The sequence below is a fragment of the Echinops telfairi genome, unplaced genomic scaffold, assembly GCF_000313985.2.
Source record: "Echinops telfairi isolate 266 unplaced genomic scaffold, ASM31398v2 ScPeMD7_60;HRSCAF=208, whole genome shotgun sequence".
NCBI classification, from domain to species: Eukaryota; Metazoa; Chordata; class Mammalia; order Afrosoricida; family Tenrecidae; genus Echinops; species Echinops telfairi.
In genome coordinates this window covers 29,442,166-29,463,891 of record NW_022103958.1, presented here as the reverse complement: position 1 = coordinate 29,463,891, position 21,726 = coordinate 29,442,166, and the positions used below count along the sequence as shown (strand labels likewise).

The 21,726-nt window shown below is 38.7% G+C and overlaps 1 protein-coding gene across 2 annotated transcripts in view; it reads left to right on the top strand.

Moving 5' to 3' along the window:
- Positions 1-5,602: 5,602 nt before the first annotated feature.
- GAS2 (growth arrest specific 2) overlaps positions 5,603-21,726 on the top strand; it is a 139,458-nt gene continuing 123,334 nt past the window's right edge. Inside the window, exons 1-3 of one of the 2 annotated variants that reach the window (XM_045291146.1) lie at positions 5,603-5,655; positions 8,029-8,193; positions 17,334-17,455. In XM_045291146.1, coding sequence (XP_045147081.1) covers positions 8,049-8,193; positions 17,334-17,455 — 267 coding nt within the window. In that variant the 5' untranslated portion in view covers positions 5,603-5,655; positions 8,029-8,048. The remainder of the gene's footprint in view (positions 5,656-8,028; positions 8,194-17,333; positions 17,456-21,726) is intronic. The other variant, XM_004711636.2, reaches the window with a different exon arrangement.

Below are 21,726 nucleotides of genomic sequence, written 5' to 3'. Positions count from 1 at the left end.
TTGAATCAAGGAGGCCGAGATGGCAGGAAAGAACTTAACACACGTGATAGGGAAAATACGATCTATTTTCGACCAACGAGTTTGACAGAGTTGAGGATTTGGTTTTTTGGGTTTTTAGTGAATAAGCAAACGCTAGCTTATGAATCAACCCACTTGGGGACAATGTTTGTACAATGGTGTTTTTGTCCAATCTAAAGCGCAAGGCTTTGGACTATGAAATTGTTTGGAGAGCACAGGAGCCAATGTGGCATTAACGCCATTGATTATCTTGACAAGACTACATTCTACCAGCCCCATCATATAAATGGCCTTGAACTCAGCTCCATCAAACAACATTTTCTTCGTCTTTTGAGGGAGCACATCAGATTCTATGTTCTGCCTTCCATTGCAATTGGGGTTAGGGTAGGTCTCTCATTAGTTTGCTCCATTTTAACCTTCTGGGGGGCAAAACCCTCTATCTTCATCCCCTCACCGTTTCATCTTCCTTCTTCTCCCGCCAGGAGTTTATGAAACTTTACCCTGCTTGCAAACTCTCCCCACGACCCAAGAACACTTTCCAACAAAGCTAGGTCAGTTGTGTACGAGAGAGCTTGTGTAGAGGAAATTAGATCTTCAGGGGCTCTGGAACACCCATTTTAAAGGCTCAGACAGTTCGGAGGTGCCATCCCTGCAGAGGAAGTCCACCTTGCCTCCCCACCAATCCCCTGAGATTCAAGGAGGCAAGGCTGAGAACAAGCCCTTGTGCTCTTTCCTTCTTTCCGCCAGCCTGGTCACAGTTAGGACACTGCCTAACTAGGCTGGCATCTGATTTGTTCGGCCTGTCTTTGAAATTGATCAATGAGTTCCTCTTCAAGGAATGCTCCCCCCTAACTGCCAAGGAGGGCTTGGCTGTGGTGGGCCTCCCCAACATGGGCGTCCTGGTTCTGACTGCCTAAGAGAAGGTAAGGGATCCTATAAGGCAGCCTTTTCAATTGGCATGGCAACCTTGGGCTCCTGGAGTAGCTATGCAGCAAAAGGTACCTTAGATTTCAACAGTACGCTCTGAAGCTCGGGGGGTTATGTCTTTGTTAGTGCAAAACACTATACTTTGGTAACAGGGACTGCACTTGATTTGGCAAAGTTTATTTCTCCTGGTGCAAAAGGTCATGCGATTGCCACTGAGTTCTCTATTATCTGGGTAAGAAGCCCTCGTTAATCCTTAAATGTGCAGGTCTGGGGAAATGTCAGGTCTTATTTTGATCATACGTTCGTTGTGTGTTATTTTTAAACTTTGCTGCAAGGCTTGGCGTTCACATTGGCGACTTTAGGAGCCTGCAGAAGGCCAAAGTCACCTTGGTTGAAACGAATAATGAAGCTCTTACCAATTTGTTTGCATATGGTCTTTTCATAAAAACAGCAACTAATGTCTTAATGCTGTTGTTGTAATGGAGGTTGGATGTTGAAGGGGCAAATGGCAATCCCACTGTTTCTTCTTCTTTCTCCTGAGCACCTCTCAAGGTTTTCCACTCAAGGTTTTCTCACTACGGAACAGAAGAAAAGGGAGACATACTTTAGTTTAGTCAAAATGAGTAAGAGGCTTGTGTAATTTTCTGTGCTAAATATTTTCTGTCACTCCAATCGAGCAATTGAGTTTCCCCCCTCCCCTTATTTTCCTACATGATACTACACACTCATGCACACACACACACACAGGAGGGGCTTTTCCAAAGTTCATGGGACAATCCCACTATCTTTTAATTCCACTTCTCTATTAACTTTTTGAAACCCCCTCAGAATTTTAAACTGAGTGTAGAATTCCATATAACTCAACCACACTATAATGAAGGCAGGGATCTTTGTATTATATACAGCACATATGTAGACATTTTTCGTGTGGTATACATGAGAAGAATATAGACATTCTTCATCAGTTTAGGTGAAAATTTGATGTTCTCATTGATTAATGTTAATTAATCCTTTAAATATTCTAATTGAGAAATGACTGTCAGGTGGCTTTCTAATCAAATTATGTTCTGAGTTAATTTGGTAGGAATACAAAAGCTTGAGCCAAATGGTTTGGTTGAATGGTTTTGCAGAATTAAAAACAACAACAAACTTGGAGCGCAGTTTCTAATGCCAGGAAAATACAAGAAATCAATTCTTTTTTTTTCATGATTTGAGAAGGAATTGTGTGGCAGATATACCAGCATTTGGGTCACAACACATCAGCAGGGGACCCGGGGGAGAAAGGTCTCATGAGGGGGCCCCTCTAAGTGACTCTGTGACTGAATGACCTTGTTTCCTTGGAGAGCACACCTTTTTGAAGCCTCCTGATGACTAGGGGTTAGGCTACATAGCTCATCAAAGGTCCTGCTGAGTTTGACGATGTCACTGCATAATTAGCTAAACTAGTAAAGAGCCCTGCTTTGGGTTCCTTTATCTGTGGACAAGTTGCTCCGTGAGAGATGTGGAGGGCCATCATCAGTGCCTTTCCTGAGTAAAAGCTCACTATTTTCCGGATTATGCCCTTAGAGTAAGATGTTATACTCTTGACATCGGTTTAGAATAGCTTCTTTTATGGAAATATTTTTGGCTAGTTAGTGACTATGTGGTCGGCCGCTCATCACAAGGTCAGCAGTTCAAAACCACCAGCCTTTCTGAGGGAGAATTACCGGCCTTTCTACTCTCACAAAGGGTTACCTTCTTGGAAACTCGTGAGGGCAGTTCCGCCCTGTCCTCTGGGGTTGCTGGCAGCGAGTTAGACATGTCACAAAGAGGAAGAAATGGTGGATGAGGTATCGAGAATTGCCAGGTTTTGACTTTTCAGTCAAGCTTGATGCTGATGTCTCTCTGCCTTCCATCCTTTGGAGGGGTGCTCTATAGGGGATGGCTTATTTTTAATGTCTAAATATGGTATCATTAAGGCACGCATCACATGGATGTCATTCCTCCGGTGATGTCTTCCCATTATTGGGGGGTTACCTTCCACCACTGACCAGATGCAAGTGATGTCCGTACTGCAGATAAGAATGTTACCTCCAGGGACAGGACTTCAAGAACGGGACACGGCTGTGAATTCATTCAGACTCGTTGTTATAAATTGTCAGTTAGGGAGTCTGAATGTAGGCCTGTTATTTTACTAGCTGAAAATTCTTAATTGGTGTCCAAAATATAGGATAATTTGTTACCCACATTAACAAACAAAAACACATGTAAACAACTACTTTTAGACCTCAACATTTCATTCACCATCTGGTGGCATCATCCCTTTATAACCCAAACAAGCAAGCTTTGGATTCTTCATTTTTTATGATTTCATTTCTTCAGAATACTTTATCTGTATTCCCCACCTTTGGTCTTTTTCAACGACGTGAGGACCCTTGCTGGTGTAGTGGTTTGGCATTGGGCTGTGAACTGCATAGTTGGCTGTTCAAAACCACCAGCAGCTTTGCAGGAGAAAGACAGGCTTTTTTACTCCTGTAAACAGTTACAGCCTCAGCAACCCACAGGGGGTCGTTATGAATCAGCAATGACTGGATGGCAGTGAGTTTGGGGTATGAGAATTTTAAAGTACATTGCTATCTTGATGCACAACTTGTTTTCTATTTTTAGTAAATCAGTGAGTCCATTTTGGCACATTTTTGTGTGTGATGATTTACAGTTAGTGAGCATTTGTTTGTCTAGTACGAAAGATATACCAAGCACTGGCATGAACAGTTATCCCTCACAGCGATCTTTGAGATGTGGTCCTCCATTGTACATAGTGGGGGATTCAGACCCCAGGAAAACATTCATGTAACAAGAGTAAAACAGCTACCACCTGAGTAGAACATGAGTCAATATTTGACCCTAGATCTTTTGAGGCTAATTCCAATATTCCATCCACAATCCGCTTAATGATACCATCTGTTACCTATATGATGTTTACACATTTATTCATATTTTTATTTCTCTCTAATATTACATTTTTCTCCAGCAGTCTAACTAGAGAGGGACTTGAAACCATCTTGCTCACCATCGCGGCACACCTCTAGGTGGCGACAAAGAGTCCATTTTCCTCAGCTTCAGACGGATGTCTGCAGCAGAGGGCCGGGAGCCGCGGTAGACTAGACAGTCTTCAAACATGTGATATTTTACTTCTGGAATCATTAATGTTTTTCTTCTTCCTTTGGGCTAGTTCAACTCTCATCATATTCATAATTCCAGAATAACTTCCACTATGGGAAGAATGGGAGAAGAAATACATTCTTCTAAGAATTCGTTATTAAGTTGATGCATGCTTATCCCTTAAAATGGTCTTCTTTTGAATTCCAATCCCTTAGGGTTGAGTTATATCCATTGAGACAGACCTGTACAGCTTGGGGGAGCTTTGCTCTTCAAAGCATTTTAGCCCGGAAACCTTATTCCAATAGAATCGGTTTCCTTCCTATCGACCAGCATTACTAATGACGCTTTAAAGTACCTAGATTAAACAAATCTTATTGGCAGCATCTTGTAGTGTTTAGATATTTTTAAGGCAAAGATGCTTTTCTTTCTCTACAACTCTTCTTTGAGACGAATTGATTATTAATCTTTCATTTAAACTATCTTCCCATTTTTTAGTTATCACTTGGCATTTTGTGTGTGTTTGAAATCTTCTGAGTGGCCTCAAAAGACCAAAGACCAGAAATGCATTTTTGCTATAATTAGTTCTCTGTGGTGACAGCCAACACAGCCACAATGTGCAGACCGTGGTTTGTACGTAGGCAATCCTGGAGCTGCTAGCAACTGGGAAGCAGGGAGCAATACAAGCGATTATAAAGCGTGCACCGTTCTATAATGTTCTATGTCAGATGAATAATACAAGTTTATTAGACATGTCTTCCCCACATTTTGATCATTTGAGTTGGAAACTAGTTCACTGTGGCGTAAAACCCTCCAAACTCCAAAGTTCGACCCTGCTTCATGGATCTGTTTCCATGTTTTCTCTTTATATTTCAGCCCGTCTTAACCCAAGACTTCCATGTGGTGATTTTTAGCTAACTCTAATGATAATATGAAATTAAACACACACACACACACACACACACTCAAAGCAATTGGATTGGGAGCCTCTCTCTACGACCGTGATTTTACATTTGGTACAAGTTTAAGTGTTTACCTTCTATGGCCTGTTGGTTGCCCAGGAGCTTTTACGTCCTTGGGAAATATAACGCTCCCAACAGAAGTGACCATGCAAAGGGATTATCTATGAAGTAGCAAAGTTTAAGATTGCGTAATTATTCTTATTGTATTTTATTTCATGATCATCTCTAAACGTTAGAAGAGAGTGTTGAGTTACATTTCTGGCAAAACACAGGGCAGAATACATGGGAAATAAATGTGCCACTGTCCAGTAAAAGAAGAACTTCACTGTTTAGAAGTAGTAAGGGGAAGGATTGTATCCCTCTGGCTCATTGACACTGGTACGTGCCATTAGGCTTACTGTAAACTATCCCGGGATGAATTCTTTGCTGGACAATGCGCTTCAGAGTCTGAGGTGTCTTCTTGCTTTTATAGAGCAAAATCGGACTCTGACGCTTAAATGGAAGTTGCAGAGCACATAATGGGGTGAAGGTAAAGTTACTGAACTGCCCCATCTCACTTTCAGGAAAGTAGTGGGAGAGATTGTGTCTTGAGAAGAAAGGCATTTTAGAGGTAACCCTTTTAAGATTTAAATTAGCTATTTAAATGTATGAATTATGCGCTTAAATGTATTATTACTTAAATACAGGACTTTGAATTGGTTCCCTTGGGGTACACTCCTCCGTTGGGAAGTTGCACTTCCACGCCCACCCCCACCCCAATCCCTGCTAACTATACTGAATCAGGATCTGTATTTTAATAAGATTCCCCCCAAGTGATTCTTATCTTGTTGAAATGTAGATTCTGGTTCAATATATTTGGGTAGAAAGGCAAGATTTCAGCAGGAGGTAAACCTGAATGAACCGGTTCAAAGGTCTCCTTCAATGTTTGTTTCTGAGACTCCTTAGCTTATAGAAATCCAAACCAGCTCCAGAGAGCTTTAATGCTTTCCTGGAACTAGAATATTGTTTACAAGAATGACACAACTATCCGGTTCAGCAGCAAAAAGTAGGGAATTTGTTCCCTTTCAGCCATATGAAAATATTTACAAAAGCCTTTTAGAGATTTATATATATATAGATTCATAGAAACTATTTTTCAAATTAAATGTGTGGTAAATCTTTTTTTTCAATTACTCTAAAGGATAATTATATTGAAAATATATATCTTTTGAATGGCATATTTATGGCATCTTTTAGATATTTATATGTACTCCCGGCAGTCTTTTCTAATGCTACAGGTAAAAAAATATTTGAGAGACAGTCACAGTATGAACTTTTCTGAAGCATTTCTATGGTCTTGATTTTGTTTTCCAAAATCAGTCTCTAAAGGACCAAAATTAGCTTATGTTATGTGAATTAGAAGTTTAGAGTTTGTCTAGAATGGAATATTGTATATAACTTTAAAGACTAAAACCTCTCAAAAGTATGACTATTTTGATCATTCTAATGTACTGCTATTGAAGGGTGGGTGGGGGAGGGAGGGGGAAGAAATGGGGAGGGGATATCAGAGGCTCAAGTGGGAAGATAATTCTTTGAAAATGTTGATGGCTGCATATGTGCAAATGGAGGAATGTATGGATTGTTATAAGAGATGTAAAAGTCTCCAATAAAAGTATTTTTTAAATGTACTGCTATTGAAATACTGCTGACATTTCATATTATAGAAATGCTTGTTCTTCCTAGTTGCAAATATTTTATTTTCATTTTATTCAGTCAGAATGCATTTGGTTATTTCTTTTACACCCTTTGTGGAAAGAATAGAATTCTATGTACTGTCAAATGCATTTTAATAAGATTCCCCCAAGTGATTCTTATCTTGTTAAAATATAATAGTTATTTCAGTATGACTTTTGTAGTCTTAGATTCTACACAAAATCCTACACTCAAGGCTAATTCTAGACTCGAATACCTTTTCTATGTCCATATAGTGAGTCAGGGCTACTTATGATCAAGTTAATAAAATCAGTTCCTGTTTTATAGATTTAAGCATTCAATTACTTCGGTTCTAAAGATGATTACAAATAAAATCAAGTAAATCAAACAAACAGATTGTGTGAGAAATAACAATAGATAAAGAAGGCACAATGCATGTCAAAAAAGACCCGTTTCAATGATTGTTAGGATTTTGGTGTAATGCTTGGATTATCATATTGGATTGTTACCGAATCTATGTTGTAAAAATGCATCATTTGTAAATGATAGTCATCTTAGGGTAAAAGACCCAGGGTGACGTCTGACTCTGCTATAAGCTATAATAACTTGACTAAGTCACTTATCCTATCTAGTTCTTGTCATTGTTGTCTCTAAAAGGAAAGAATGTAGTAGGGACTCTTTGACTTCACCTCCTCGCCTTCCCCCCATTCCGTTCATTAAATTGTGAGTCTCGGGTTGCTTAACCATTAGAGAAGAACCAGAACAGAGTGCGGCCCTTACCCTTATGTATTATAGCCTTCAGGGTAATTAATGGTCACGTGTTCACTCGAAGTCAGAAGACCACGAGCCAGAAGACCAGGTGGCTTATTGTCATTGCCAGGACCACAATTCTGTAGAAAATTTGTCAAAAATTAACTCAAACAATGTGTTTGCAAAATAGACCCTAAACATGTAATTTAGCCACTTATAATTGTCTTTGACAAACTGAACAATATCTTGCCTTGGGAATGGATGTTTTCCAAATACAATCTAGTACACAAGCTGAGAACTCACTGTTTCTTTTATTTGACCTTTGACTGTTGTTGTTTTCTACAGTTTCACACAGCTGGTTGGCCAGAAGCATGAAGGCTGGGACATATAAAGCAAATAGTGTTTCAGTGGGTTTAATAATTAATCATCTAACCCGTTATCAAAACATCCGTGGATCCGGGTCATTACTGAGTCATTGGTGGCACAATTTTAACAAAAGAGGTTTGTATAAAAAGCAATTGCTCTTCTGTTTCCAAAACAGGTATTACAAGTGGATAAATAATGTGCACTGCTCTGAGTCCAAAGGCACGCGGTGGGCCTGGCCTCTCTGATATGCATCAGTACAGCCAATGGTTGGCCAGCAGACACGAAGCTAATTTGCTACCGATGAAAGAAGATCTGGCCTTGTGGTTAACCAATCTATTAGGTAAGGTTATAAGATCGTATTTTGTCAGCAAAGATAACAGCTTTTTTTCTCCTGTAGTGTCCTTCACCTGAGCATGTGACAGCACCTTAGAAAGAAAGACTTTCATTATTTGGATTTTGCATCTGGGAAACCTGAACCAACTATCTTTCACCTTCATTGTGCTTAGCGATTTTAATGACATGCTTTGAAATGCAGACGTACGCGGTCAAGTTGTTTATCTATGTGCTCCCCTAAGTTATGGTTTACTTTTCTTCCTGCAATTGACCAGTTTGTCCTATCCTCTTGCCTCTGCATAGAGGCCACAGGACTTTGTGAAGTCCAGCTTGTAAAGCTAGATTTCTTCACACGACTTTTGTAACACACCTTCTGAAACTGCTGAATACTCAAACTTGGGGACAAAAATATCCAGCCTTTGTTCGAATGGGCTGACTAGATTCACCCAGCCTTGAGCTAAAAATGTTCTTTTTCATTCTTTTCTGTTTTTAAGTTATCTTCCCCACGTATTACTTTTGAGATAAAAAGATGCCGCCTCATGCTAAGGTTGCCTCTTTTGTGTTTGTGGGTTTTGTGCTAACATAGTCACAGGACAAGAGATCTACCATCTACCAGGTGCGTAATGGAGCCATACGTTCAAGGGGTCGTTAGGTACAACGGTGCTATCGCTAGCGGTCATTTTTACCCAGGAGAGAATGGACTTAAGACCCAAGGCAAAGACTCAAGCAGAGTTAATATATCAGGTTTGAATATTGACTAAATGAATATTCAAATGTTAATGAAATATGGACACACAACGTGCCTGGTATTGAATTTCAGAAGGGTTTCCCCCATTATTAGTATTCTTATTTGGAGAGTGAAAGGCAAATGTTCTCCTGAAACATTTAGGAAGAAGCCTCCATCCATCTGTAAATTTAGCAAGGTTTTCCTTCCTCCCAAAGACTCCAGATTTGTGTGTGTGTGTGTGTGTGTGTGTGTGTATTTTTTATTGCTTTGTTAACCCTATATCCTACGGTTAGATGTTTTCTGTTCTTCCTACTGTAATTCCCCTATTTGGGAAACTGTGGCAAGTCCTCAACATGTGGCTATACCAGCTGCACCTTCATCAGGTATTTAAACCAGCAATTCATTATTAATTGGGGAATACCTTCAGATAAAGACTATTACACAAATGAAAGTGTCAAGTGCAGATGAATCTTTCATGACAGGCGATTCTAATAATAGCAGAGCTTTGATGCCACTCAGAGTGGTTCAGTGGTGGCTTACAAAGCCAAGTGGGAACACACTCACATCGGGGATGAGCAGAATGAGAAAACTTGCGGTCAAAGACCAGGAAGGGGACACTGTGGAGCTGCAGGGTGAGGCTGGATTATCGGCTGGACTCGGAGAGATGCCTGTTCAGAACGGCGCAGAGAGCTGCCCCTCTTTGAGCAAGGACCGCTGTTTCCTGCTCTGCTCGGCATCTGATGGGGAAGAGGCTGGTTGCTATGTAACGCTGACACCACCCTTAATTCCTAGGAAACTCACTGAGTTTCCTGCAGAGCTTTCACCTGTGATTTTTCTCTTCCGGTGACCATTTCAGCATCCCCAAATTGAAAAAGTCAGTTCTTTTCTGGTTAGGCTGCTTTGACTATAACTAGAAGACTCAGTTCAAAATCCTGCTCTGTAGATTACTATGGAATTAAAGGGTTAGCATATGTATAGTTCACAGTGTCTAGTATGCAGTAAACACAATATGTTTTTGCCATTATTTTTAGCTTTTTCCTTTTAGATAGTTCAGTATTATTTTAAACTATTTTTCGTACATAAATTCATTTATGTATTCCACAAACATTTGAGTGTGCAGCAGTATAATATATTGGTTTTAAAAATGAATCCTGGAATCAGAGTGCTTAAAGATTCAAATATCTTTTCTACCACTTAACAAGTATGTGATACTGGTCAAGTACCTTAATATGCTATGCCTTATTTCTCATATGAAAAATAAGTGTGATAACAGTACCAACCACATTGGATTCTGAAGTTTAAATGATATTGTTACCTTTAGAATGAGACCTGGCACATAGTAGTCAATCAATAAATCGATTGTGATTCTACTGTTCCAGACACAGTCTGGGTAGGGTGGTGCATGAGAGTAGACACAGTAGCTGTTTTCATATACCTTAGACTAGATGGGCACAGAAACAGATGAAATAGTTGAAGGGATCATTTATTTATCAGACATGTTATAGACACAAAAATTTATAAGTTGCAATCAGACTGTAAAATTGATGGGTCAGGGAGGATACAAAGCTCAGAGGGAATTCGCCTAAAGGGGTCTTACATTTAAACAGAGCAGAAGTATGATTAAGGGATAGACATACCAATGAGGGGAGAAGCGCTTGTGGGTGGAAGGAACAGCACGTGCTGAAGTAGGTCAGAGCTTGATATACTGGAAGAACTGTATAAAGACTGGAGCCAACTGTAAAGAATTAAGGGGAGAGATTGATGAGATTCGTTGCGCTCACATCATTTATTACCTCAATGGCCATACTAAAGAGTTTATGCTTCACACTATTATCAATGAGCAGCATGGATATGTTGTAAGAAAGGAAAGAGCATGATTTAATTAGAATAGAGCCAGCTTATCCAGCCATGCTCCGAGGTCCCATGACTTGCCATCAAAGGCATTTCATTTGCTGAATGTGATCATTTTCAAGCAGCTTGATCGGTGTGAGAAGCCCAAGATAGCCTCAAAGAATAGAGCCAGTGTGTGTCATGGAAAGATCCTTGGACAAAAAGTCAGAAGATCTGGCTCTTAACTGGCCATCAGGAGACCTGGCTTCTGGTCCTGGCTCAGGCACTTGGTAGGAAAGTTGCCTAAAGTCACACAGCTATCTTTTCTGGGCTTAGTGTCCTCAACCATAAAATGAGGGGGTTGGAGCACATGATCTCTAATGTCCTTTCCAGATCTCAAAAGTCTAAGTTTCCATGAACCTCAGTTTAGGGCAATTGAGGTGATCAATATCACAAACAAGGAGAAGATGGCTTATGAAATGAATGACTTCTCTTTTGGAGAATAAGAGGAATTTTTTTTAATGCGTGTAGTTCATGATACAAATGATCTTGATGCCTTGAGACATTTTTGCAAAACAGAACTCAAAGAATACTGAAATAAAAGAATGGGTCATCTTGTATTTTATTTAGTTTGTATGAAGTCTATTGATAATAGACATCAAGTGGACTTTGAGTACATCATGACATGCATTACAAATCAAATTATGCTAAATTAATTTTTATTTTTATGAGGTTAATACATTGTATTATGGCAGCTGACATCACGGTGATTTTTGTTTTTCTGACCATCCTACATGGAAATGAAAGAAAATGTCAATTGTTCATACATAATACATCCAATGTTTCAATACTTTCTAAAAATAACAAACTTTCAACATCAAAATGTTAAGCATGAAAACATTAAACATAAAACATTAAGCATGAAAGAAAGCAACCCATTTGGAATTGCTGCAGTGACATTTTGTTTCTTATTGAAGTCCTTTGAATGGACACTTATCCTACAGCGCTCTTATCCTCTTGCCATGCTCAATAAATATCCCTTGGGAACAGTAGCATCTCGTGCGAGGTCCAACATTCAAGGAATCTCGTTCATGTTCACAAGCTGACATCTTTCAGAACAGTTAGCACCTAATATAATACCAAGACTGTCAACAGAAACAGTTTTGTCTTTTCTTAATATAAATGCAGCGTGGATGCAGGTGAAGCACTGTGAAGTAGGTGCTGACCTGGGATTTATAGCTCTCATGAATCATCTCCTACTTAACAAACTTCAAACTTCTATTTCAAGTTACCTAACACTCTGGGCTAAGATAGCAAATGCGTTGTTTCCAGTTCTCCAATTATGAAGGAACATTGAAATTGAGGGGTGCAGTGGAGATAGGAGCACAATTTGGTAGAATTTGGTTCACCTGTAGTGATACAAGCACCCAAGCTTTCTTATTCAGTGAGTCAAGTGAAGTTCTAGAACATGCCATGTGGCATTCTGAGTCATTCCACAGTCTAGAAAGTGTACAGCTATTAATTTTTCAGCCCCCAGGAGCTCTTTGCTCTTTGCCTGAAAACCTTTCTTGGGAGTTTATACAAAGAAAAAGGCAAGTGTAAAAGAGAGAAGACATTTTTATGGAACAATTGTCACTCAAGCATTCATTAAACTTTACTGAAATACTGAACCACAGTGGTTCATAATGTAGACTCTGAACCTAGATTTCCAGAGTTAATAAACCAAATCTCTCTAGGTGTTAACTCTATGTGTTAGACAAATTATTAGCTTTATACACTTCCATTGTCACCCCATTCACGTGTTTGTGAAATTAAGTGTATGTAATGTACACAGAACAGCGCCTAACAATGCCAGAGCTCATATTTCAAATATTATGGTAGATATGGCCATATTTTAGGGACCTAACTTCAATTATGGTAATTTACTGGGAGGAGAAATTTTATCCCAACAAGATAGAGGGCGAAATGAATCATTTTGTTCAAAAGGCTCTAGTGTCCAATACTTTGCAGATGAATCCTTAATGATTTTTTTGAAATCGTGACAAACAAACACGTCCGGGAAAAACACTCTAGAGCAGGGTCAGCAGACTGTGGCTTATCACCCATGACTGGTTTTTCAGTACGTGGATATGGGGCTCTGAAGGAACACTGGAGAAACTTTAAAGAATATTCTTCTGATATTGGTGATTTCATTTGTTTGTGAAAACATATTTATGTTGCTCAAATAATTTTTCCACTCTTGTGAGGGGCAGGATTGGCTCTTCCATCTCAAAGGCTTGCCAACCCCTGCGCTAGTGAATACAGTCATGCATGTTGATGTGGGCTACATGACAACATTCCAGGCTGGTCTTTATTTCATGTCCTTGTTGTTAGTTGCAGTTAAGTTGAAGGTGACTCATGGAGATGCTGTATTGTAGTGCCCAATATTTGAAGGAGAAGTGACTACCGATAATATGTCATCAAAGTCACTGATCTTTTTCCACTGGCAGGCTGTCAGGGATAAGTAAGGTGACGGGGTAAAGACCGAAGCCTGCAATTCTAAACCCAGGAAGCAAAGCCCTTACTTATGGACTAGAACAAGTCTTCCTGCCGGTATTCTTTCAACACCCTGTGGGTTGATGAGACGCTCTGGTGAAGTAGCAGCTGGGAGAAGATGAGGTTTTCTGCTCTAGGAAAGACTCTCAGAAACCCAGAGGACCTGTTCTACTCTGTTTCATAGAGTCTATCTGAGTTGGATTTGAATCATGGCAGTAAGTTATTTTGAGGAGGTTGATATATCAAGATGGTTTAATTATATACTATCTAAAGAGCCCTGATAGCATAGGGATTATGACTTGGGCTATGACCCACATGGTCAGCAGTTTGAAGCCACCTCAGCTCTGTGGAAGAAAGACTGGGCTTGTTACAGTCTCAGAAACCCACAGTGGGTGGCTGGGAGTCAGCAGTGACTTGATGGCAGTTATTTGGAGTCCTTAGCCTGGAAAGGATGGGACCGGAGAAGACATGGTCCTTTGTCGCCATAATCTGAATTCTTTTATTAGAGTTATTTAGCTTTGTATAGCTTGTTCTTGAGAAATTGTAATTATTTCTTCACAGTTCATTCTTAAGGGTTTGTCTGATAATTAGATTTGAATAGTTGTATATTCTATTTTTTGTCTTTTGAAGAATTATTGACATATCAATGCAATAAAGAGTGAAAGAGTATATCATCACGTATAATGGTTATAACTGGTTTCTTATAATCACACACTATATTTAAAATGCTGATATGCTTTATTATTCTTAATCGTTGGATGGAAAATACATTACATATGAAGGATTTAAAACATTCTGTCTGGCAATTTCTTCACTTGAAACAGTACATTTCAGTTATAAAATATGTAACAGTGTCTGCATTAGCAAAAAAAAAAAAATCCCACCTTTTAAGCTATAAAATATATAGTATTGAAAGTTGACACCTAATATATTTTTCATTAGATACAGATGTTCGATGTAAAATTGTTTCTTCAAGTATTCACCATAAAAACAGGATAAATTAAATTCTTAAAGTATGAGAAGTAAAAATTAAAAAGCATACATTCTGGTAAACTGCTAATGAATTTTTAATGCAAGCTGTTTAATTTTAATAATTTATAGTTCTTTGGAGTTTATTGTTTATCATTAAGGAAATTGTTGGTCCAGTATGATACATTTTAAATCGACTTGGAATTGAGTCGCCTGCAATTTTCTAAAGATGAAAGGTCATTGACCCAGAGGCTCAGAAGACGAAACTTGAACAGACTTCTTTCTTGCTCTTTGTTTTGTTTTTGTGTTCATTCATCTGTGTGTTTTCTTTTTATGCTTTTGACTTAAAGTCTTTCAGAAAATATATTCTAATTCAATATCCATTAGACACATTTACTACGGGGCATATGATGCTTGCCACTGTACAAGAATATTATAGAAAAAAGATCCATGTCCACTTCTTCACAGTATACTCAGGAAAAAAGACTTTATGCAAAACATGTGACCAGTGAGAGAAGAAAATGTTTGCTAATGGCCAAAACGAGGGATAGCATGAGTCCAGTTGTACAGAAAAGAGACCGTTGTCGATGGGGAGAGTTGTTGTTTGAAACTTCGATTTTAAAACTCAAAAGGCAGAGTTTGGTCAGGCACAGAATTGCTGGGAGCGCATCGTGTGAGAGACATGACAGAAACCGAAGCAGGGCAGTAGAAACAGTTCGAAGCTGCTCCAGGAAGGCAGAGCACAGAGCAGTAGCAGTGTCATGTGAGGAAGATATTTTGGAAAGTAGCTTAGATGCAAACGGGGAGCTTTAGTGGGTTATAGTGGATAGATTAATTTTTTTAGGTAGAGAAATGTTAAGAACTTGATGTTAAAGGCTCCTGGGTGGATGCTGACCCAAAGAGGGTCGCGTTTAAAACCAAAAACCCACTGCCGTGAAGCCATCATAGTAACCCCAGACCGATAGGACAGCATGAAACTGTTCCTTTTGGTTCCTGAGACTGCAACGTGATGAGAGCAGAGCAGACAGCGTTAGATCGTCTCTTTTGCAGCCGTTGGTGGATTTGAACCATGGATTTGTAGTTCGCAGTCCAATGTTTAGCCCACAGTGCCATCAAGACTCCTGAGGAGAGTGATTAGGAATATTAATTTTAGCAGTAATCAGGGTACACTTTGGGAAGAGACAGGGGTGTGGGAGAGCAATTCCCAGTGTTCTTGCTGCTAAATGCTTAGCTACCAGGCAGTGGCCACTATGGCGCAGAAACAGAATGATTCCTGAATCTATAAAACTTAAGTCCACAGAAAATAAAAGGAAGAAATTAAACGTTCTATGACTTCAACAATTATAAGAAAAGAGAGCTTTGGAGGATATTAGAATTTTTGTTTTGTTTTGGAGGTATGCAAACTGGGGCTGATTAATTGATAGCATCAGCAAGTGGAGTAAGGGTTTTAGGGGGAGGGGCATAGAGAAGGGGTGGCAGGATGAAGGCGTGCTGACGTCAAGAGGTCCATATAGAAAAAGAATGTTTGGAAACTGATTGTGGTAGCAAATGTACAATTCTGCTGGACATGATTGAACGGGGGAATGGTTCGATAGATGTATTAATCCCTGCTATTAAAAGAAAAAGAATGACATTTTTCCCAGGCTAGAAGGGGTGGGGAATAAAATGGCAGTTAGAAGCTATGGGGTTCTTCTTTTTGATGGGATGAGAATGCTATAAAGTCAGCTGCGGTGATGGCAGCAGAGCTGTGAACATCCTAAATCTCCCTGAGTGATACACTTTAACGGGTGAATTGTGTGGCATGCGGATGATATGTCAATAAAGCTGTTAGAAGGGAGGGAAAGAGAGCGACGGGAGGGTAAAGGGACTAAAAGAAGGAAAAGAGGGAACACTCATGGGAAAGGGCGTTTTAGAAAGAAAGAAAACTGCCTGTATCTGGGAAGCAGTTACAAGTCAGGGACTGGTCATTGTGAATCAGAGTCCTGAGAGTTGTGGTTGAAGCTTTGAGGATAGTTTTGTGACCAAAAGAACAGAGATCTGAACCTGAGAATTCCACATAGCTCAAGGACCCTTGTAGGGAGAGGAACGGGCCTTCATTACACCAGTTCCACTGTATGCCCTTCTTGGCTGGTCAAAGAAATCCTGGTGGCGAGTGGTTGCGCATTGGGCTGCAAGGTCAGCAGTTGGGAACCCCAGTAGGTCCTGAGGAGAAAGACTGGGTGTTCGATCATAAAGTTACTGTCTTGGAAACTCACAAGTCAAGTTCTACCCCTTCCTACAGAGCCACTGTAAGTCAGCATCAACTTGATGGCAGTGACTTTGGTTTGGGTTTTTGTTGGTCCAAGTAATTGAAAGGGCCCCTCAGGATCTTGGCACTGTGGAATAAGTATTGGACTGCTAACTGCCAAGGTGCTGGTTCAAACCTACCAGCAACTCCAAGAGACAAAAGTGAGACTCCCCGCTCCAACAAAGGTTTGCAGCTTCAGAACCCCTACATTTGGTAGGTCTGAGTTGAATTCTTTCATTGACGGCTTTGACTTTCATTCCACGGATTGCGCAATCATCGTAGGACTCTGGTACAGGATATAATTTGGCCGCCTTTAAATGAAATGAAACTTCTAGGCTGATAGAATGATATTATATAAATGCTGATTGTTGAAAAAGTATTCTTGCTAACAACAGTAAGTATAAAGTTTCAAAGAAAGCATATTCCTTAGTTCTAGCACTAGATTCTTAACTCATCTGGCATTTACATTTTAGTGACCCGCCCACCCCAAAAAAGTTCTCAAATATGTTATTTAGTGACCTTAACTTTTGTGTTGCAGGAGCCCTGGTGGTGTAGTGGTTACACGTTGGGCTGTGATACACATGGTTGGTAGTTCATAACCAACAGCAGCTCCACAGGAGAGAGACTGGGTTTTTTCCTCCCACAAACATTGACCCGCTCAGAAACCCACAGGCAGTCACCGTGAGTCAGCAAGGACTCAATGCAGTGAATTGGGTTGTTGTTGTTGTTGTTGTTTTGGAGTAACTTTTGTGTTGGAGAACTTTTAAAAGTTTCTATTGGTTCTTTTTTGTTTTTGCAGGGAAGGAGATTACGGCAGAAACGTTTATGGAAAAGTTGGATAATGGTGCCTTGCTCTGTCAGCTTGCAGAAACCATGCAGGAGAAATTCAAGGAGAGCTTGGAAGTTAACAAGCCCACAAAGGTAGATGACCCCAAAGCAAAGTCATTGTTAGGAGACAGCTACATCAAGGTGAATTTGTGGATTTGACTGAGAATAGATGCATCAAGGTCTGTCGTATAATAATACAGCCACAGAGGGTTACTCTGTAAATTAGGTAACCTGCCATTGGTATTCTTATTACATAAATTTTACATTGTTTTAGTAAGTCTAATTAAACAAAAGATTGTGGAAACTGATGGTATTCAAATAACAAAAGCCCTGTGTGTAAATTGGCTGAATCTGATGTATTGATTAAAAATTTGGCAGAGAAAGAACTTGAATTTTTAGGTAATGAACAAAACCTCATCAAGAATAATTACCTCAACAATTCTGTATTTAAATATATATATATATATATATATATAATATGGCAGATTATTGGGCTAAAATATTTAGTGCATAATTCTGTTTTTTCCTTTTAAAAAAAATAAGCATTAATACTAAATGGAAAAACGAGAATACAGCATTTTATTTCTGACTGCTCAAATTTATTTTCTACATATGAATTTTAATATATTTTCTTGGCTACAAGTTAGTTTTAAAAGTTGTAAGTAAGCATAATTATTCTTGAGAAATACATAATAAATAATTGTTTCGAGCAAAAATAAAAGTATAGTTTTGACATTTATAAAATAGGCATTTGAATCTTAATTCTTAGAAGAGGGAACAGTACATCATTGAAATAATGTTGAAGACAACTTTTTAAAAGGCATTAAATGGTTCAGTAATGCTGGAAGAAAAATTAAAATGATAATGTATAATTTCTGTTTGTATTAAGAACACCTCCCTAGAAGAATGCTTTGGTTTTCGTTTGTTTTGCTTTTGTCTTTCATTGGACTCTTCGTAGAACTGAGCCAATGGAAGCGGGCTTTTGGCGTTTATACTTCTCTTTAGGGAAACCTGGGGGTGCTGTGGGCTAGGCATTGGACTGCTAGCTGTAAGCTCACACCCATCAGCTCTCTTGCCAGAGAATGAGGAGGCTCTTTCAACCCATAAAGGTTTATCATCTCAGAAAGTAGGGTCACTATGAGTCAGAATTGACTCTCAGGCAGTAGTTTGGTGCTTAGTTTTAGGGCAATGTTTTATATCGCTCTCTAAAGTATTATGAAATATGCAGAGCCCTTCCCTCCTACTCTTTTTCCATCTTAGAACAGCTCTTTAATGATATAAAGGCAGTGTCTCCCGAACTTTCCTATAACTTTTCCCATATTTCTGAGCATCTTGGAACAATAGTTATGATTTGTTTCCATGCACAAACACTTGGACTTCGTCAATCATGGAGCACAACTTGGGCATTTGAGCTTTTCCATAGCTCTCCAGTCAGTTCTAATGTTTAGCACAGTATAGGAATCCCTACTGCCATTTTTTTTTCATACAGTTATAGTTTTCAAGTAAATTACACACTATTGCCCCATTAAAAAATGGACGAGCAAGGATTTGAGGTGGATATCAAGCCTGGTGTCTTCTCGTTTCAGTTGATGAAAGGTAGCACAGACAGGTAGACTTCGGAATGCTTTGTACCAGGCTTAGTGTTAGCCCACCAAACCGCACAGCCGTGGTTTCCATTGTAGTGGACAGGCTTCTAATTTATCTTTAATGAAAAAACTTAATGCCTAACAGGAGGGCACAATGTATATAAAGGTTACTAAAAACAAATTAACCGAACATACCGTCATGCTCAGACATGACGGTACAGGTCCTGAAAACTGTATTGCTTGGTACCTACGAAAGAGAACTTTGTGCCTCAGTGTTAAGACCATTGGGATTCTTCATAGCAATAAAGAATAAACAACTCTCCTGATGCTAGTAGACAGTTTTCTGTTTGGTTTGGTTCAAAAATATTTGCTTTAAAACAGATCTAACATCTACGAATAGATTATGAGATTGTAACATACAGATCCAGAACGAAACCCATATCCATTGACTTAACTCCAACCCACAGTAACCTTATAGGAAAGTAGAATTGCCCCATAGAATTTTCAAGACTGTTGCTTTTTTTTTTTTTTTTAAAGAGAAGCAGCCTACTCCATCTTTCTCTCGTAGGATGGCTACTGAGTTTGACTCACCAACCTCTTGGTTAGCAGCCAAGTGTTCAAGCACTGCACCACCAGGCTTCCTTTCTTTGTAAAGAACAAGGCAGTCCAAAGCATTAGTCTATAGCTCTGACTATGATGTTTTCTGCTAGCGTTCTGCTCTCATGATTTACTAATTGAAAATGTCTGAGCTTTTGTTTCCTTGTCTATATGATAGTATTAGTAATTTTGTATGTATATCATCCATAGAGTTTTATGCAAAATATTATCCCCCTTGCCACCACAAAAGAGGCACTGAGAGAATTTAAGATAAACTAGAAAAGAAACACGTTGTGAATTCATATTGACCATGGTGACTGCTATTGGCAAATGTGTATCTGTTTGCTCCAGATCTCTGCAATTATGAACAAAAATGTGAACAGCAATGAGTCAGGATTTCAGCATTCATTGTCCTTTGAACCATTCATTTCATTACTATATCATTTTTATTATAAAACCACAAAGCAAAAGAAAATTATTTCAAAATAAGTAGAATTTCAGCAGTTTTATTAAACTTGAAATAGATTCTTGACATCAAGCCATTTTGTTTAATTGAAGAAAGAGCTCAAACTCATTCATTATTTGATAAAAAATTTTAATGTAAAAACTCCCCATGTTATTGAGTAAGTTAAACCTAATTGAATAGGTTAAAAATACTCATTATGACGTCTGCTTTAATGCTAAAAAAATCGAATTTATCTGAATTAGAAGTTGCCATATGCTAGTGTGATCACTAATTCCCTTGACTGGCTTGGCTCCTGTGTCCTTGGCAGTGTTTATATATTTCACAACTGAATTCAAATAATACACAGCTTAAATCAAAATAACATGTGCCTCACTACATGGAAAATACAAGGAAGGCTAGTCTATTCTTTAATTTATGAGAAAAATTCCCCCATTTGAGAAACCAAATGGTTAATACCGGCCTAGCTATTATTGTGCATAAGTGTATAAGTATACTTGTGTCAGGACTCCAGGTTTCAAGCCTTGATCTTTAGTCTAGAAAACAAGAGAGGCTATTAAACGTAAAGCATTTTGTTATTATTAAATCTAAATTTAAACAAGAATGGATTCAGCAAAACCTCATTTAGAATGGGAGGTTTTCAAATTGGGCTAGGGTAAGATTTTAAACATGGGAAACCCTTTATAATGATAAGTTTACATTTCATCTCTTCATTCTTGTAGCAGTATTTTAAGTTTGCCTGATACATAGTTAACCTGAGGATTTTATAGCCAGGTAACTATTTTAAACAGAAAGTTATGTCTAGTATGTGTGAAGTATGTCTTCATGATCATTTAAATAATCTTAATATGTGAAAGTAAATGCTAATAAATGTGGAGAAGTATGTGTGCTTGACATTTTAGCTATAAATCTATGCACACTCTGTTCTGGTTTGGTAAGATACTATGCACATAAATAACATAAGATGGCTTATTTTCTTTCCAGGTATCAATATCAATAGAAAGGAGCCTCTCTGTTGGCTAAGATTATATATATATGCCTATATATATAGACGTTGCATATTGAGCTATTTTCTTACTCTGGAAGTAATGAAAAAATTTCACAGAATTAAGCAGTAGTTGGATAGATGCATTTGTGGTCAGCATGCAGTAGTATAATGTATAGAATGATTTTAATTAGTTATCATGTACCATGAGGATATGATAAATTTGTTAAAACCATGAGTGTTAACATTCCTGGAGCAGAATCTTTAAAGGTAAAAATCAAAACAAAACCCATTTTTCCAATATTCTACTGTCAGGATGACAAAAACCAAACAAGTGGTAAGTTCAAGGTTAGGCTTTATGCCTTTGATCTCTTAGTTATCTGATTCAAAGCTGGCTCGACCGTATCAGACAGGGTCATTGTCATGGTGATGTATGAGCTTTTTCCACTCCTTAGTGCACACAAGGTCAACTGTGAGAATCTCTTCTAGTTTTATATTTTTTATCTCCAGTCACACACTTGTTGATTTATTTACATATAGCTGTAGGGCAAGATATTTAAAAGGTTCAACATTTTCATTCGTCTCATTTATTTTGAGAATCTCTGCCTCAGCCATTAGAGTGTCTGTGGGTTCTGAACTTCCTTTGACTTCAAAGAGTCGTAGGTGGTTCAATCAGATCTGAAACACATGAACTAAGAAAAAAGAGCAAACGAAGAAGAAAAGTTCTGTTAAC